Raw genomic sequence first — 17,972 nt, forward strand, 5'->3', positions numbered from 1 at the left:
CCCGCGAACAGGGACGGCAGCTCAGGAAAATGCCCAGAAGCGCAGGGGAAGGAAGATCGGGGGCTGCGAGTGCACACGGAGCTTCGAACAGGACAGCTCTGTTTACTTGCCCAAAACAAGATCGCAGGGCTGGCTTCTAAATCCAAACTGGACGCAAACTCACTCGGAGGAGATAAAACGCTCAGAAAATCAGCGTAAAAGCCGGTTTTGTGGGAGCTTTTGGCGATTAACATTCCCACTCCCGCGGACGATGTCACCAATAAATGAGCTCTGAAGCGCGTGGAGGCGGAGCCGGGGCTCGGCGCCGGGGCCATAAATAAGAGTGTCCCATGTCCGGGGACCGGAGCCAGAGAGCAGCGGCAGCGCTCGGGCCGAGCATCCCGGAGCGAGCATCCCCAGCATCCCGGGCATCCCAGCGCGGCCGGGGCAGCGAGCAGAGCCTTTCCCCCGGGCGGACATGAGGCGAGCGGGCAGCGGGAGCGCCGGGAGCCGCGGGGCAGCGCTGGTGCTGGCGCTGGCGCTGGCGGCGCTGCCCGCGGCCGTGTCCGGCTGCAGCTGCGCGCCCGCGCACCCGCAGCAGCTGCTCTGCGATGCCGCGCTCGGTGAGTCCCGGCCCGCGGAGCCTCCCCGCGGCTCCTCCGCAGCGGGGCACAGGGGAAAGGGGTGGTGGGAGCGGCGCTGCGCTGCCCCCAACCCAGGGGGAGAGATGCAGGGGGCTGCGCTGCTTCCCGCGCGCTGCCAGAAGGGTTTGTGGTTGGAAATTGCTGGAATCGCTGGGTTGGAGAGTGGCGGCTTCTTAGTAATTTTTTACATGGTTTTATATCCATTTTTTATATTTCTATATCTATTTTAATATCTATTTTATATATTTTTATATATTTTTATATCTATAACATCTATCTATATATCTCTATAACTTTATATATCTATATCTAGATCTAATCTATCTATATCTATATCTATATCTATACTATATCTATATAATCTATATCTATATCTATCTATCTATATCTATATCTATATCTATATCTACATCTATATCATCTGTATCTATATCTAATCTATATGCCCCACTTTTATATTATAAATATTATCTATAATTATATGTTTTTCTCTTTTCTATGCATTATATATTATATATGAATGTCTTTTTATCCTTCGTCTATTTGATATAATTTATGTACTGTCTTATATTTTGTATGCTTTACATCTATTATATATAACAGATATTTCCATGCTTTATATGTGTTATATATTTTTATATATAACATCTGTTTTATATATTTGTATATTAGGTCCTAACTTAGAAAATACCTGAGCTTTCCAATATCTGCTGCTGTATATAGCAGTGTCTACTATATATGAAATATTCTATCTAAATATGCCTGCAATGTGTAAACTGCTCATATAGATATTTTTATAGAACTTCAGGGAAAAAACCCCCACCGAACAACAAAACCAAAAAACCAAAAACCCAAAGGACCACAAAATACAAGTCCCCAGTGCTAACTTGCTGAAACTTTTGAGCTTTGCCCTGCTATTCTATACTTTCATTAATTTCTTCTTGGGGTTTTCTGTCATTTTCTGGAGCAGGAAGCTGGGGCCTGTATTTTCTGCAGATAAACTGGCCACAGCAGCTCTGTGTGAGTGTAGCTCTGCAGCTTTGGGACAATTGTGCCTCATGACAGCCAGGCAGGACCACACTTGTCAAACAACTCATAGAAGGAGCCTAAAGTTCCCAAAATTAGGCCGCAGGGGGATGAGAAAATGTGACATTTTGAGAAAATGTGACATTTTGCAGCCTTTTGATTTCATTAGCTCAGGCTGAGGCTGGTTAGCTTCCATGGGGTGTGAACAGTAAATGTAGAACATGAGTTTCCAAAGTGCCACAGAATTAGCATCTCTATGGGGCAGGCAATACCTTCTGCATACTGATTCATTGCTTTTATGCCCTGACAGAAAATCTTTGTGGCCATGACAAACTCTGAGCTCTGTTTGTGGCCATCAGTTAAATTGGTTTTTAATCTGCCCGTGTTCAGCAATCCCTTTCGTGGAGGTACCTCCACCAGGCATCACAGGCTTGGGGGTGTTTAAGGCGTGGAAGGAAATAAAAGTTGTGCTACAACTAAATATGTGTGCATTTAACTGTGCACGAGAAAGTGACAGCTTTTCAACAGACTTCACGTAAAAATTTTCCAAAATTAACAATTTTACAGTGTAGAGGAGACTGAAAATATTCAGCATGGGCCACCGTAATGAATATTTTCATTCATAGGGAAGCCATTCTGTTGATACAGATTAGCATTTACTCATTTCTTAGGTGTATTTTATAAATAGGAACTATATCATGCTACTTTTAGCTGTTCTACTACATCATGTTACTTTTTATTTAAATACTTACAATAGTTTTATCCTACAATGTTTGGACTTGATGTTCAAGCTCTCACTCCTATAAATATTCCTATCTAAGTAAACTTCCTCTTTTGGCTGAGGAATGTTTATGTCAAGGATCCCTTTGTTCACTATTTATACTTTTAAAATACCATTTCTGTATGTCACGAAACGGGAGATGAAGGGAATTCTTCACCCCAATAACTGCACACATATTTTTGTGTATACATTTGCATGTACACACACACACACAACCTGCTCTGAGCGTTCATGGCTGAATTACTGGCTAATCTTTGGCCACACAAACGGAGTGAAACCCCTCGGAAGGAGCAGGAGTGGAGCTGCCTGTCCTGTGTGGGAGGAAGCTCCGGGGAGCAGCTTGGCAGAGCAGCTCCCCCGGGCTGTGCCAGCAGCCTTTGTGCCCAGGAGAGGAGCTGTGCCCGGCAGGAAGGGGCACCCCGGGCTGCAGCCCTGGCCAGGCACTGCTCATCCCCTGGGAACGGGGGCTGTGCCTCCACAGCTGCCTGGGGACACACCTGTGGCCTCAGGGCCACCTGGCTCCCAGCTGTGTGCTGAGACTCTTCCAGTTCTTCAGTTATTAAATTCATTAATTCATTAAGTTCATCCTGTATAGCCACAGACACAGCCAAGGACTCCCTCGCAGGATTTCCCAGCAGATCTTATTAAAATAAAGATGCCCTGACCCAAAACTCCTCAGTAAAACCAGAGATAAAGTCTCAGATTTGCTCATGGAGCTACCAACCACCACATGTCCTTCTGTGTAAAGGCAGTATTTTTAATTTCCTCCAGCATGACTAGGGTGGAGGTGAAGGGATTGAACTGACGTTCCCTGAACCCCCAGTTAAATGTGTGAAGCCACTCAGCAGCAGCATTTTTGAGAGATGCAAGGAAAAACAAGAACAGAAATTAATTAAGTCTGGACAAGCTCTTTTGCTTTGCCTTTTGTTAAGATAATTGGTGCTGTGACACTTTGTCCTTCACTGCCAGGAAGGTTTTGTGGCTCTAGGTCCCCACAGGCAGCACAGAACCTGAGAGAGATCAGGGATGTCTGACAGAGCTGGAGTCAGGGAGAGCTCCTGGTCCTGCCCAAAACCAGGGATGGGTGGAGAGGCCTGCAGGGCTGAGGTTGGGAAGGACTTTGGGATTTGCCAGGGTACATCAGGAGTGCTGTGCCAGTCCTGCCATCCACCTGACCTTGTGTTTGTTCACCTTCCCACAGAGACCCAGAGGATGTGATTTTGTACAGTGTCATTATCATTGCTAATAACAAAGGGGGGACTATTTTCAACCCAGAAATGATTTATAGCTCAGACCAACATCAGTCTCAGGGGCTGTGAGATTTTAGAGGAGCAAGCACTCGGCCATAGCTCAGGAGCAGTCACAAGTTCTTTGTTACAAGGCAATGCAGAACTTTCTAACCCAATGCACAGCTGGCACAGGGTTGATTTGGCTTTTCTAACCCATCACCTTTACTCACTTCTGCTGCACTGTGGATACTTTTGTCCAATGGCTTCTGTCTCACTTGCACACAAATGCTTCTGTTAGAACTTCTGAACTCTCAGCTCACTCCACACAACCCCACCCCTACACTACAAACCTTTAAACCCTTCACTATCCTATCAGTGCAGTTTCTCACTTATTTAAAGCATATCCTTTCAACTGCAGAAACATAAGTTTATGATTTTTCTACTTAATGTCTATGTATTGTATTTTTATATCAATCCAAGCTTCTTCCAAGGCTGCAGATCAAACCCTTCAGTGTCTGTGGAAGTTCCTGTCTTTCTGATTCCCACAGTACAGGTTGGAGAAATTGTCATGAACTCCTCAGTAGTTTTAAATTTCCCTCCAGAGCGAGGCAACTCCTCATTTGTAGGAAGTGCCTGGCACCAGGAGATCCACACCTTTGATACAAAACCAGAGATACATCCCTCTTGGGCTCTTCTAGATGGTGCTGAGGCCCTCCTAAAATGTGCTGAGTTCCTTCAGCCCCAGCAAACACCTCTGCTTTCCCAGAGGACTTGCCCTGGGAATGGAGGGGTTTAATTAACCAGATGTCCATGTTAATTATCAGTGCTGACCACAATGCCCAGGTTTTCTCCTCATAAAAATGTGGGAGGAGGTTCTGGATAACAAATTCAGTAGTGAGGCCCTGGAGTGCCCAGCCAGCACATGAAAACTCGTTGGATAATTGCCTTTTATTTTGGAGAGAAGCATGGATGCAATTGAGTTTACCAGATAGTGCCAAGGTAACAGATTTCCCTTTTGCCACTGAATTTGTCATCCTGGCCTCAATGCTGGACCAATGTGAGCTTCAAATCAGACAATCTGGAGGCAAAAATGGGCTATGGGCAGCACTGATTCCTTCCTGAAGTCTAGCACTTTAAATTCATGTTGGTTTTTCCTCCCTGGGCTATTTTTTGGACAGTAGGAGAAATATGTAAATAATTCACATTTCTTAGCTGTGTAACACCAGTTCCCTTCAAAGTGGGTTGTATTCTTTCTGATTTCAACTGTCTTATTGTTTTTTCATAAAAATATATTGAAAATTATATTTTTACTGAACAGCAATGACTAACAGGTCTTGAATACATATATATATATATATATATATATATTAAAAAATATAGCTTTAGAAGACAGTTCTGCAGCCTTGGAGAAGAGTGGCACATTTCAAAATAGGATGGAAACTTTACAGCTGGAGCTTGGCAGCATTTTCAGCCCATTAAAATCTCCCAAGATCACGGAGATCAAGCACTGTAAAGATGTGCCAGATGATATATTAAATTTTAATCACATTTAAACATAACAGTACAAATTTTCTTTAAATATGCCAGAATTAAGTTTTCAGAATCAGCTCTTCTGGGAGATAATCACAATATGCTGTTTCTTTATTACTGAGTTTTAAATGAAAACCTTCATGGCTCAGTGTCCCACAATTTTGCCTCTCTGCCATGTAATATCCAGTTTTGTGCTGGAATGGATTAATTTGAACTTTATTAGGTGGGAAGTAATTTTTGCCTGGTGGGAAAAAATCAGCTTTGGGGAATGGATTGGAAAGGGGGATGATGCTTGTTCCAAGTGAGGAGAGGAAAGGTGAGCAGTGAAATTCCAGGTTTTATTGTTATTTTGTTGTGTGATACCCACTGCCAGTGGGACTGGGCAGGTCTGGTCCCTGCCTGCCCAGCCTGCTGAGCCCTTCAGGGGGGTCTGACACCAAATTCAGCAGTGGTGCCCCTGCCCCTTGTGTCTTTGGGGGCTCAGTGTCTATCCAAGCAGTGGATCTCTTAAACCTCAAGAACTGGTGACAAATTTAATTATACAAAGGACAGTGGTGTGCCAAACCCTCGCTTTCTGTGGAGGTTTTTGTGGATACTATGAAAAATCTGGGTTCTTGATGCTTTTGCTTGGGCAGGACAGCTCCTGGCAGGATCCTGGGTCACGGGCACCCAGACACCCTGACCTGGGTTCAGGGAACTCTGCAATTCCTACAGCTTTTGGGGTTCTCCATAGCAGGGAAGACCCATTTCTCTTCCTGCCCTGGTGGGCAGAGGTAGATCCCAGTGCTCTGCACCACCTCCTTCCCCTGAGTTCAAACCCGTGCCAAAAATGCACATTTCCATTGACAATAATGCACATTTCCAGTGCCAATATTGCACATTTCCAGTGCCAATAATACACATTTCCATTGCCAGTAATGCACATTTCCAGAGCCACAATTCCACCAGGAAGGAATGTGCAGCTGCCATTCCTCAGGGCTCACACCCAGGAGTGGGAGCTGAAATTCTGCTCCTAGAATTGGGAATTGGGTGGCAGAAATGCTGTACTGGGTTTGTGCTGTTCCAGCTCTGTACCAAAGAATAGACAAAAAACCACCTGAGTGTGGTTCTTGCAAGGATTTTAGTGGGGAGGCAGCATTGTTGCCACTGGAGGAGGGTGCTGCCAGTTTCATCTCTAGGACCAATGAATCTTCTTTAAAAAAGCTAAAATTATATTAATGTCAAAAGTGGTGTTGTTAGGTTTATGCAGAGGGGCTGAAAATGAGGCAAATCTCAGCCTTTTCCTCAGCAAGGGGTGGAGGAAAAAAAGAATTCCAGTCCTGTGTGTCCCCCCCAGTGCTCAGGAAATCAGTATGGGCAGGTAGGAATCAGTCACAATCACTCTTATGTCCATTTTTATATATTCATACATTCACATTTTGTTATATGACAAATGTTAGATTCATCAACAAAAATTATTGAGAAATTAACCTCTCTTTCATCAAGTTTGACTGTACAGTGCCTTGTCAATCTCAGAGAAAAGAAGACCAGGTTTCTTTACTTCTCTAAGTACAAAAGAAACAAAAATTAATTTTTCTTACTTTTATGCATACTTTTATACATATTCATAGTGTTTTCAAAAATATTTGTAAAACACTGGACAGCATGAATTCTGAGATGTTGTTTAGTTTAAAAAAGCTGCTGATGCATTTAAAGAGAAGAAAAAATACCTGGCCCCTGCAAAGGCCCATCCTGGTAAAAATGCCCATGAATGGCAATTCAGGAATAATTGCAGTACACATAAATTGCTTGGTGTCACAGCCTGAAACTTCTGAATGCTTTAAAAAATGCAAAAATTCTACAAAACCTCTGGCTGCAGGAATGCTGTGGTGTCATCCCTGATTACAATTCTGTGTAATGTACCTGAATATCCAGTGAAAAACCTCAATATTCCCATTCAATGAATTCCTGGAATGCTGCTGTGGGAATGGCACTGAGTCCCTCCTTTTGCAGCTAAATAGTGAAAATAAATGTCACTAAAATATTAGTGCAACAGCTTCCTGGGATGGAACCTGGATTTCCTGTTTGGGAATAAGAAGGGTAAGACCTGAATAAGACCTACAAATAACCCTACATCTACTTGAGGGTTTAGAACAGGAGCAAATGCTTTGAGAATTTGAAAAATCCATGGAAATTCAGTTTCCTAAGTCACATTTCAGTGCTGAATTCAAGGCTTGAATCACACGGCCAATGCCATGCCACTCTGGGAAATGATTCCCAATATTCTGTGGATGGGTGGCCTCCAGAGCTCTGCCACTCCAGCCTGAAAATGGGGCTGGGGCTGGGAAAAGCCAGGCTGAGCTCTCCTTCCCCTGCTCGCTGCTCTTTCATGGCACTGTTCCCAACCCTTCAAAGCTGTGGCTGTAAAAGGAGGTGGCATCACAAAACTGAACAACAGGATGGATTTTAAGGAGCCAAACCCACTGAGCACAACATTCCTGTCAATTAGGACATAGCTGAAAAATGTAACTTAATTTAGCTTTACTGAAAAAAATACCCCGGAGCTGGCTATTGGGTAGTAAAATGCAATTTCAGAAGAATTGTGCTGCTTGCCTGACTTAGAAGTAACTCAGTCACACCAGCTTGTTGCTGAGTGTGCTCTAAATTCAGAAGAAAACAAAAAATCTGAGTTACTTTTATTTAAAATAATTTGTTGTAACTCTGGGAAGCTGAACCCCATCATTTCAAAAACAACATTCTACACACACTGAGGGCAGAAACAAAACGCAAGCTTAGAAACAAAGATTAAGTAATATCAAAACGCAAGCTTAGAAACAAAGATTAAGTAATATAAAACAGAGACCATGAAAGGCTGCCAAACTCTTAATCCTATTAATGTGCCAACTTCAATCCAAAACCTTCTCATTAAAAGTGATTTCAGCCATGTGGGGTTCTGTCCACCCCGAGGAAGGGCCATGTCCCCATGAATGGAAATCCACAATAACATCATGTATGTTGTCCTACAGCCTTGGAGCATAAAGGGAGTGTTATTCTCCAGCTGAAATTAGGCAGATGTTGATTACCAGGCAAATGATGTGGTATCTGAGGCTTGTGAAGCAGAGAGAAATGTTCCTGGTAACACGAGGAGCAGCTGTGAAAATAAAGCTGACCTTGAACAACATTTGGGAATCAGTTTGGGTAGTTTTTAGGGGATATTTAAGTTAAAAGAATCCCACACTTCTGTTAAAAATACACTCGTCTCTTCTATTTGAAAGTTTATAAAAATGAGATTCTAAAACCCCACTCTCATAAATTGAATGTATTATTCTAATTAAAAAAAAAAATAAAACCACATAATCTTCTGGTTTAACAAGGAAGCAAACCAAATCAACTCCTGCCTTCTTCACAAGGAATTTGTGCATCCTGAGCCAAAAACACAGAGATACACAAAATCCTGACCTACCTGAGAGTCCTAATGAGCTTAAATATTGGCCTTCCACAACCCAAAAGCCTGAACTGGAAATGCAGCTTGGATGCAGACTAGAACAGGTCTGTTTATAAATTCTGTAGGATTAATAAAATAACCCTATAGGATTTATTATTAACCCTAATAGGGTTAATAAAACCCTACAGAGTAATCAAATTCTGCAAAGCATTTACTCTGAGAAACAATGCAGTGCAAATGAATATCCTTATCACAAGACAATTAAAAAAACATCCTCGGTATCTGCTTTATCAGCTTGGAGAGTATTTATGGGATTTTCAGTCTTCAAAAGTTTTTCAAAAGTGAAGTTTAGTCCAAGTCACAAACTTCCCTGTAAGGCTTTGATTTCTCAGTTACAGATTGGATTATGTCAGGACCCTTATCTCCTCATGCAACTGGAAACATCACCCACACTAAGAAATGCTCTTCCATACATTGCTTTTCACAGAATAAAGGGAAAATCCTGCTATAGTTACAGTTATATTCTTCAACAAGCTCTGTGCTTACAGATCCAAAACACCTTTGTTCAAATAGTCCATAAAGTTCCACAATTTTTCCTTCTCATGATTTCAGAAACTGTTCTTCAGTTGGTTACTGTGCTAATGATTTAGTTATTTTACACTGGCTATAAGCATTTATTGATGCAATGATAGGAAACAAAAACACAAAGCAGGAAAAGTAAAACTGCCTTTATACTTCAGCTAGCAGAAACATCTTTTGAACTAAAGATTCCTCAACTTTGTGTCTGGTAGTTGTTGAGCAAGAGTGAAAATGTAGACATACAGACAAGTTTTGGGGCAGCTTTGCTGCTGCTCATTCTTTTTGCATCTAGAACTGAACTCATCCCACAGCCACAAATATCTGAGTTAGTTTGGAAATGAAGCTACTGTTTGTTGCTCTGTCCTGGTGAAAGATTAATTGATAGATGAGCCATTTGCTAAAAATATTTGCTCTTTTCCAGCTGTTTAAAGATCATTCAAAGAGCAGTCAACACTGACTTGTTCTCAAAAGAGAAATATAAATGCAGGTTTACTGCTCCTGAAAGAATCAGGATGAAGCAGCACCTCAGCAGGTCCTGAAGCAAACATCTGTCTCTCTCCTGCAGTCTGAAACACTTCCAAGCTGTGCAATAATTCTGAAATCAGCACAGCAAAAGAAGGGCTGCAGTCCCCTGGATGTTGAAGGCATCAAAGGCTGTGTGGGACACCTGCACTCCAAGGCTGTCACAGCAGCCATTGGAAAAAGTTCCCAGATTTTTTCTCCTGGCAGTGTGTTGTATCCATCCCAACCTGGCAGCACCAGCAGTAATTTGGCAGCACTCCTGTGGGAGTTTAGGAGTCATTTTTGACCCCCACAAACACTGCCTGAGCCATTCTGACACACCTCAGCCTTCACTCAGTGCCCAGACCCCACTTCCAGCCTACCCCAAGACTGAGAATCTTCTGTACAAGAACTTAAAAAATAGATATTTAAACTATTTCCAGAGGTGGTGATGGTGGCCAGCAAGTTTTGCTTACAAAACCTCCAACAAAGCCAATTGAAGGTGAAACTCTTGGACACCCATGGCAGAGGTGGTCTGGAACTGACTGGGAGTGTCCCAGTAAACTCATAATAACCAGATTCTGAAAGATCCAATTAAATAGGAATTGATTGCAAAAGTGAGAGTTGCCTGAGTTCAGCTCAGGCTACTTTGTGTGAATAAAGACAAGGATTCACATGCCACCAAGTTGCAAAGCAAATTCCTGAAGCTGTAAGAAGCAGGAGAGCTTTTGCAAACACAGAGTACAAACCTATTCCCTGCAACACAAACCACCTCAAAATATGTGAGAATGAGTTACAGCACCAGCAGATCCTCCGTTTTTTGGACTCTGAGTCGAGAAAAATGAAGGCAATTTTAAGTGGGAAAAGGACAAAAAATATTGGCATTTCCATGAGAGTGTAGTTGGCCAATCCTTCAGCACAAGCCGATAAACCCAGAATATTTGCTGTTCAGGGACTTGCTTTGGAAAGGTCTTGCACAGTTATTGACTGATTCACATAAAATAATGTGTTGAGGTTAAAGGCAATTTGTTGAGCCATAAAATCACCCTGCTGTCACTGGCAGAGGTGGTGGCTCATGGCAGGAATGGTCCCTGCTCCCAGGGATGTATGGAATACATTCCCAGAGATTTCAAATGACTGACACGGCACCACTGCCTCTCCTGCTGGAAGTCAACATGTGCAAATCAAATACTGAAACATTAAGAAAGCAAAACCTTCATTCTCCCCAGAATTATCTCTAAAGTAATCTAAAAATATCTGATAAAAATATGTGTGTACACACTGATAAAAATATCAGTGTGTATGTAAAGGTACACATTGGGTATTTCATTATTTTCAAACATTATTTTATGTCAATCAGTCAATAACTTTTGCCTCTTTTTGGTAGCATTAGTGATACCTGGGAGCTTCAATCAGAGTTACAATCTGTGTTACCAGAGCTTCTTTCTTCCTCTCATATGTAATCTGAGAAATTACAATGTTTTCTGTATACATTAATATTTTATCTAGTTATTTTGCTCTCTCCATTGGTGAGAATCAAAGCTTTACCATAAGCAAATATGGCAAGGAAAGCTCTGTGACCACTGAACAATCTAGATATTTAGTTGCAGAAAGGCAGGGAAAGGGAGAGTGGCAGTGCTGGACGGATGGGACAGCTGCTCTAAATTATGGAGGAAGATTTTACACCCTCTTGTACATTTTGGAGGTTTTGTGAGCAATATAAATCAGCTGCCAACAGACCCTGTTTAATTTAGAATTCTGTCCAAGGTATCTATTCTATCCTGTGCAGTGTTGCTTTCAGGGAGTTCATTCATTTTTGTCTGTTGGGACAAATTCTGTGCAGATTCCCCTTCTTTCTGGAGTTTGATATTCCTTCTCTTTGACTGCTGACTTTGTTCCCTCCCTGCAAGAAAAGTGAAGTGTCTCTGATGTCTAGTTCCCTATCTAAAGATTATTTTTTGTCATATCTGTGTGCTCCTGAAAATGTTCTACCCTGTTCTTGGGCTCTTGGCAGCTGTGATGCAATTTCTTGCCATTATTCTCCCTCAAGATACCACAATATATTGGATTCAGATTCTGTGCCCTCCAGACACAAAGGCCAAAGAAATTCTGTGGTCACACCCTCTCTCCAGAGATTTTCTTGGACTCTTTGCATTATTTTACCATAACTTGACTTTAGGTGACTGCAGTAGATGAGTTCTGCTCACAAACTTGACGTTATTTTGCTTTCTGGTTGCTCACATTTAAATTCTTGGCCATTTCCAGGCGCCTGACTTCAAGTGGAGGCAAGTCTGAGCTGCAGAGGTGTTTGCTGGCCAGGCTGCACACAGACATTCCCCCTGGAGCAGCTCCCCCCATGAATTCCAGTCCCCTTCTGGGATTCCCAGCTCCACTCTGCTCTCACACTGAGCCCTCTGAACTCATTCCCCTCCCAGACTGAAGAAGGGCACTGCTGAACATCTCATTATCACATTTCCTAGCCTTCCCTTACAGAATACAAATTTTAGCACTTGTGGTGACAGGGTGTTAATAAAACCCCTTCTTTCTTAATCCCACAGCAACCCCCGGAAGGAATTCACCAGTCCTCTTGTTGAGAAAATTTGTTAATGGAAAACTCCTGGCTAAGCTTTTTTCTGACTGTGGCACCACCAACACTGCACTTATGGATGGATGTGCATCATTTTGAAGGCCCTCATACCCAAATTAACTTCTCTCTGTAAAAATCTGTCCTTTCACCAAAATGAGAACACTTTCATGCACAAGATTCAGCTGTTTCTGCTCTGTTTTATTTCTAAGTGGTTTATTTCTAGATGGTTTATTTCTAAGTGGTTTATCCCAATATTCAAATGAAAATAAACACTATTACACCATTGATTAGTTAATTCAGCAGTTCTGGAAGCTTCTGTTACGTGACTGCAAAATAAATTAGGAGGTATAAAATAGGAAACATTACATATCATAATATCATATAATATCATATACATATAATGTATATCATAGGATATACAAAATAGGAAACATAAAAAGTGACCCAGCTCCTTAAATGAGGAGCTCTTAAAAACAGACAACACACATCTTTGTCAGGCGGTGTAAAATTGTAAGAATTGCCACAGTGGAACTGAGAATGGATTTCTGTTTTGCTGCAGCCAGCTAAGAAAGCAGAATAAAGGAAAAACATCACACCTGGAAGTAACTCCAGCCTTCACCCCAGGGACAGGGACAGCCAATGCCACCTCAGCCTGCAGAGCCCAGAGACAGTTCAGCTCCCTCCTGCCTCCTGCTTTATTATTCTATTATTATTATTAATATTATTATTATTATTATTTTCTATTATTTGAACTTGTATTCTATTATTCTAAATTCTATTTTATTATTCTAAATCACTAGACCTGAAAACTTGACCTTTACAGCTCCAAACCCCTCATGTGGATTCTTCTGCAAGTTCTTCTGACAAATCCTTTCAGTGTATAAACCCAAGACACCACAATGTCATGTTCCAGCCAGGTTTGAGTAACCTGGGATCAGAACTGCTGCAAAATAATGGAACAGAATTATTGGGATTCCTTTGGATATATAAAACGGTGTTGGATCTCACAAAAGTGTTGCAATGAGGCAAAATCCTCTTTCAATAAATTCTTTTGAGCAAAAAAAAGAGTCTGCATATACACTTTTGAGGAAATAAAAGCCCTCTTGTCCCCCATCCCCCAAAAACCATCCCTTATGGACAAGAAGAGTTTTTGAGCTGAATTTGCAGTTGTCACTGTGGGCATTCCTTTTACCAAAATTCCAGGTGGGATCTTCTAGGAATTTGAGACATTCATTGAGCAAGTTTTAAGCTCCTGCACCCCAAAGAGTGAAAAATTTCTGATAGATAGAAAACCAGATAGATTAGATAGAGAGATGATAGATAGATAGATAGATAGATAGATAGATAGATAGATAGATAGATAGATAGATGATAGATAGATAGATAGATGGATGATAGAAGTTTGAGTTAATCTTCCAGCACAAGACTGAGCAGAAACAGCTGCATATTGTTTAAGAAAGTGCTTTCATTTTGGTGAAAGGACAGATTTTTATTGAGAGAAGTTCATTTAAGTTATAAGGGCCTTCAAAATGATGCACATCCATATTCTGTGTCCATAGCTCTGCTACATTTCATACTGCACACTCTGACTAGTTCAGAAAAGCATTTTTTGGATGCTTTTTATCTATTTTTAGGATGCCATCCTCATTTCAACCATGTAACAGCCACTCATTCTCCTTTAGGTTCCTCTCCTTGTGCCTTTTATTCCTTGTCCCTCCAAGAACATCTAAGAGCAGCTTGACTGAAGTGTCAGACACTAAAGAGACAGGTGGAAAGAGGTGCTCAAAAATACTCTTTGTATTTTAGGTAATTAAATGAAAGGGCTAAATTGAGCCTTTAAAATACAAGTGGAAAAAAAAGAGCTTCGTGAGTTTTGATAATAATTTTTAAGTAGCTTATATCTTTTCCTGTGAACACAGTTTTTGAAGTGTAATTTCAAGGTTTTGTTGCAAAGCTGATTGTGATTATAAACTTGTGAGATAGGAATGAAACTTTCCTGATTTCTGCAGAGGAAGGCTGCTTAGAAAAGGAGGAGATCACATTTCTATTCACAGAGCTCTGGCGCAGCCTGTCAGAAACCTGAAGTGAACTGGGGGCACAGAAACCCGGATTCTTCCTCAAGATGCCTATATATATATATATATATATATATATACACCTATTTATCTATTTATATATTTAAAACAAGAATGTACATAAGGATTTCTATATAACATATTTTCTTGTTATATGTCCAGCAGTATCCAAAATTTCTTAATTTATTCTTAATTATCCTCATTTATTGAATTTCTACTTCTTATATCCAGTAGTATCTTAAGTATCTTCCTAAATAATTTTTTTTTACCATGTTGTTTCTAGTACTTAACAGATAGTGAAGGAAAAGACCTCATTTGTTTGTCAGTTTTTTACCTTCTCCTTTAGCTCCTGCTTCTTAGGATTATAAAGTTTATTTGGGGACTAAACTCTAACTTGCTTTCCCTTTGGAAGGAGCAGTAAAATTGGTTATTTTAGCTAAGTAGAGCTGTCTGTCTTCTAACACTTGGACTGAAAAGTAGCTTGAGGATAATCTCACAACTTAAGTACAATAATATTATATAAAATATTAAATACTGCAATACAGAAAGTCTTATTCAATAATACCTACTTGTAACAATGAGAGTAATTCTTCACTCAACAGCTTTCCCTCAGTTATTTCCTTAGAAATAACTCAGAGTCTAAAAGGGACACTACTTTTAGGGAATATATTCATTTCAGTATATCAATATATTAATTAGAAAATAATATATTTTAATATGAATATATTTATATATTACTATGAAATATTATTCTATTTCATTCTAATATTTTAATATTTTTATATTTTATATTAATGTATTATTTTTCATTAATTTCAAGGATTTGGTTTATCCAGATTCCATCCATATCTGTGCCTTGGAATGGGCCCTGCAGTGACTGCTCAGTTCTTGGTGTCATCTCTCCCTTCAGATTTCATTGGTTTTGTCACTGCAATAAAATCAATCTCATGGCAGGGAATTTCCTCAGAGCAAGGAAATGTGCCTGTAATAAAAGTAGTTCCTCATGATCACAAAAACCTCTAACACACATGGTGATGTTTATTTAATTAGTATTAATTAGTGTAGCTAATTCCAGAAGGAAATCACCCAGGTTTGGGAAAGATGATGTTAATTCCTGTCTTTCTACCCTTACTCCATATAAACCCTTCTGTATTGTACAAACCCTGACACTTTTCTCCTGACTGTAAAACCACAAATACATCGAATGATAAACTAAATATGTGCTGTGTTTCACCCAGTTAAAATGATCTCCTACTGATTTACAAATGGTTGGGAGAGGATCATTATTATTCAGGGAAGAAGGAGTGAATATATTCTGAACACATTTCAGGAGAGTGCCCAAGGGCTGAGCATTGTCCTCCTGCACCTCAAATTCATTTCCTTCCAGCTCGGTCACCTGAGACCACCTCCAGCTGCAAAGTGAGGATAGAAAATGGCATTTTATCAAAGTTGAATCCACAGAAGAGCTCCATGCTCCTACTGAAATGTTAAAGTCTGTATTTTTAGTGCAGAACAAATTTGAGGCATTCGGAATTACTGGCACTGAAACGTGAAATCCGTGCCTATGTATTCCATAGATGCAAATTCCGCATAAGGAAGCAATAACAGCTGAAATGACATTATTCCTGAACAACCAGAGGCTGTTCTCACTCACACAGAGAGGCCAAGCCAGCCCTGGAATGCTCAAAACCATGTCCTGAAAGAAGTGCAGAGTCGGAGGAATCCTGAGCCCCCTGAGCCACCAGAGAGGAGAGGGAGATGCCCAGGAATGCTCCAGCAGGAAGTGCTTGTGGTTAAAAACAGGAGCAACCACATGAATCAGAGGTTTGAGGAGACAGCCAGACGACACTGATGGCAAAAAAATATTAATGCACAGAAAATAAAAATAAAAAGGAACCCGAGAAGAATTAAAAGGCAGCAAAAGATGCCTGTGTGTTTGGTTTCAGGAGAACAGAAGGGTAAAACCCAAATGGCTCAAAGTTTAGACAATTAAACTTCCCTACTGTTAAAAAAAAATAAATCTCAATTTGTCCTCCTCTGCCAGCTGGAAGTTTTCTCTTAAACAAATGAATAAAACACACACAACACAAAAGTGCTTCTCATTTTCATCTGCACATCCACTAAAAGATTTCTGTATGACAAAGCCCAGGACGTTGCACTTTCAGCCTTGCACTGCTCCATGGAGACCCCTGAAGCTATCAGGGATAATCCATAACATTCCTCTAAGTGCTAACAAGAAGAATTTCATAAAAATATGGAAATGCACCATGTTTCAATATTGGACACGTGGGGAAAGCAGTTTCAATTATCCCACACTGAGTAGGCAGGAAAAGATTTCCTGCACATAAACCATGTTATGCTACTGAGAAAATAATGTCATTTTCTCAGTCCTTTCCTTCAGAATTGAACTGGCTCTTTAATGAGAAATGCTTTTTTATTTTTAGGGAGTAATGAGGCAAAGGAGAGCATCTCAAAACAAAGCAACACCATCCTAATTTGTCCTGGCAGCAGGGCAGAGCTCGCCCAACCCACAGCACTTTTCCCCTGGAAGGAGATCAGAGCACTGCAGACACTCAGTTAATTTGTGGGGTTACTCACATCTGCAGATGATTAAAGAGATGCTGCCACTTTCCACGTGAAATGAGGAATATAAAAGAATAAATTAATGCTTGTACTGAAAAGAACTCTTTCCTCCCAACAAGTCCAAAATGCTCCTCAAGAAGGGTTTAATGGAGGGAGCATCCTGCTGGAGCCTGGAAGCTGCAGGCATCTGCAGCTTTAATAATAATTAACACGTTGATTTTAACAATAATTTAACATGTTTATTCCATCCAGTTTGCTCAACTCATTAGGAGGAAATGGGAATTGTCCAGGGTTAGGTCCTGGGTTTGTCCTGGGTTTCCTATTCCTTTTCTTTAACTATAATGTTAAATATGATAAAAATAGGTCAATCTAATAAAAAATGGGGTTTATTAGTGGGGGAAACATGTGATTCTGATGTCACAAAACTTTGCTCTGCTCTGGCTTTGCCAGAGTCTCTCCACAAGCACAGGCTGCTCTAACCCAGGAGCTGCAGCAGTGCCCATCCAGAACAGAGCAAAAATGGGGCTCTCACTAATTTTGGGGGATAAAATCCCCAGAGGAATTTTGGACATGCCCCATATTCTTAGAACCACAATAAAACAATGAATATTACTATGTCTCTGCTTTTTTATTGTCTTTGGTTTTGCCTGTAAAGGGAAACGTGAAATTTTTAGGTGGTTTTAATTAATTATACATCTAATCCAGAAGATAAGAAATTGATTAGAAAAGAAATTGCTTTTGTTCTTCTGATGGTGCTTCCTGATCAAATAACTAAACTGAAAAGCAAAGAGGAAATGGGTATGTTCTGTTAGTTGTGCCAAACAAAACTCTGCTCAGCTGAAATCCAAGCTGTGTTCTGATACAGTTATCTTGGTGGCACCAAGCAACTCAATCTAATTTTAATTTTTCCAAAGAGTCCTGGTGTATTTTAAACATCACACACAGGAGAGATGCCTCAAACAAGGAGAGGGGAAAAGAATCCATTTCTTCTTTCATAAAATCTCTCCTACTCTCCTTGATTAAAGAACAGGAAA

The 17,972-nt window shown here is 40.7% G+C and overlaps 2 protein-coding genes across 2 annotated transcripts in view; one reads left to right on the plus strand and one right to left on the minus strand.

Annotated features, from left to right (window-relative positions):
• SYN2 (synapsin II) overlaps nucleotides 1–17,972 on the minus strand; it is a 167,362-nt gene that overhangs the window by 49,003 nt on the left and 100,387 nt on the right. The window lies entirely within an intron of this gene.
• TIMP4 (TIMP metallopeptidase inhibitor 4) overlaps nucleotides 349–17,972 on the plus strand; it is a 28,013-nt gene continuing 10,389 nt past the window's right edge. Inside the window, exon 1 of the mRNA XM_064432212.1 lies at nucleotides 349–602. Within this exon, the coding sequence (XP_064288282.1) occupies nucleotides 458–602 (145 nt within the window). The 5' untranslated portion in view covers nucleotides 349–457. The remainder of the gene's footprint in view (nucleotides 603–17,972) is intronic.

Source organism: Passer domesticus, chromosome 9, assembly GCF_036417665.1.
Source record: "Passer domesticus isolate bPasDom1 chromosome 9, bPasDom1.hap1, whole genome shotgun sequence".
NCBI classification, from domain to species: Eukaryota; Metazoa; Chordata; class Aves; order Passeriformes; family Passeridae; genus Passer; species Passer domesticus.